The sequence below is a fragment of the Bison bison genome, unplaced genomic scaffold (assembly GCF_000754665.1).
Source record: "Bison bison bison isolate TAMUID 2011002044 unplaced genomic scaffold, Bison_UMD1.0 scf7180017864516, whole genome shotgun sequence".
NCBI lineage: Eukaryota > Metazoa > Chordata > Mammalia > Artiodactyla > Bovidae > Bison > Bison bison.
In genome coordinates, this window is record NW_011495069.1 from 6,180,461 (window position 1) to 6,182,171 (window position 1,711).

The 1,711-nt window shown below is 54.1% G+C and overlaps 1 protein-coding gene across 1 annotated transcript in view; it reads right to left on the reverse strand.

The window, feature by feature from the left end:
• E2F2 (E2F transcription factor 2) overlaps positions 1–1,700 on the reverse strand; it is a 21,718-nt gene extending 20,018 nt beyond the window's left edge. Inside the window, exon 1 of the mRNA XM_010830034.1 lies at positions 1,512–1,700. Coding sequence (XP_010828336.1) covers positions 1,512–1,700 — 189 coding nt within the window. The remainder of the gene's footprint in view (positions 1–1,511) is intronic.
• Positions 1,701–1,711: the final 11 nt, after the last annotated feature.

A 1,711-nucleotide genomic window follows, 5' to 3' on the forward strand; every position in this document is an offset into this window, starting at 1 on the left:
AGCAGCGGGCAGGGGGAGAGCCGGGCCCTGCCACTGAGCCCCTCCCTGGGGGCACCCAGCTCCTAAGTCAGACGGTACTGGAGAAAGTCAAGCAGAGAAGAGACTGTATCTCCCTAATAACTTCAGACAGATTACATCCCCTTTCCAAGCATCAGTTTCCCCCTGCAACACAGAGCTGCTAACACCATCTACTTCCTAGGGTACAAAACTGTTTTAGATTGTAAAATACTGATCAAGAGATAGATGCAAAATTCCTGGTTATCCTTGAGTGCTTGACCTGTAAAAATAGGAAAAGTACTCCTGCCTCCTTCCTCCTAATTGGAAAGAATGTACAAGAAGGGGCTCTGAAAGTTTAAAGCCTTGATCATGAGCAAAGCAGGATTCCAGAAGCAGGAAGTGGGGGCTCTGCCTGCAGCCTGGGAGCCTAAGCCTGCAGACTGACACAGGTCTGATCAGTGCCTCTAGATCAGAGGCACTGGGGCAGAGGGAGTTATCTTTCTGTAGTTGAACTTGATTCACCTCTCTCAAGAAAGTAACCTATAACACCACCATTTTCCCTCCCGGATCCTGCTTCCAAAACCCTGGATCTTGAGCTGGGAGAGAACTGAGGTGAATTAGTCCCACAGCTACCACCCCACCCCACACACACACACAGATTTTCAAGACAAGGAAAATGAACCCCAGACTCGGGCTGACTTGTTCAAGGACACACAGTGAATTAGTGGCAATCAGGATGAGAAACCAGGCTCTCCAACTACCACCCCCACTCCCCAAGGCTCTTCCCACTCTATCCCCACCCTATAGTTGTTTCATTTTGCATGGGCTCCAGGAATTCCACTCCCACAAAACACACCCTGTGCCTGGTGCCACCACACTTTGGGCCCTCCCTGGCAACAGGCCTGGGGGTTTGAGAAAGGAACACTCCATCTGCAAAGGAACCTCAGAGGGCTGCCCCAACCTTGCACCTGCCACTGGCTGGCTGGGACAGAAGACTGGGCCTGGGGGTGGGGGGTGGGGGTGGTACCCAGTGCAGATAATTGGGAAAGAGTTGGCTGGATGGTAAATTGAGTCTCAGCCCAGCTGGATCTGAGAGACCTCCTCCTGTTTTAAAGCCCCCACTGTATCCCCAGGCTCAGCTCTGTGCTTGGACAATAGCAGGTGCCAAGTACTGGTTTCTGAACCAAACAATGAATGAATGAATCACAGCAAACTGATTCCAGAGATTTCCCCAAGGTCGCACGGTGCGTGGATTAGGTCTCCACACTCCTGTTCCAGTGTTCTTTGTATTCCACTCCAGTGGATAAGCTCATTTCATCCCAAGTCTGAAAAGGAAAGACTCTTCTCCTTAGATACTGGGGCAATGGGTTGTTCTGGAAGCTGAAAGCAACCCTTCTGCCTCCCCAGACTCACTTAGACTAGGTCCCAGGCGCCCCTCCCGCCTTTCCCACACCCGTAAAAGCAGAGAGCTAAGCGTTGGGTGTGGGTGGGTAGGTTGGGGTCCCCAGCATTACCGGCAGCCGGCCAGCCGGCACGCATCGCACAGCTTGACCCTCCGGTCCGTGGGGGGTGGCGTCGAGGCAGGTGCCGGGCGCCGCAGCGGGAGGCATAGTCTGCGGGTACAGCTGGGTGTAGTAGGTGGTGGTGGTCGGGCAGAGCTGGGGGCTGCTGAGGCCCGGCGACCACAGCTCCGTGGGGCTCATCGCAGATCGGA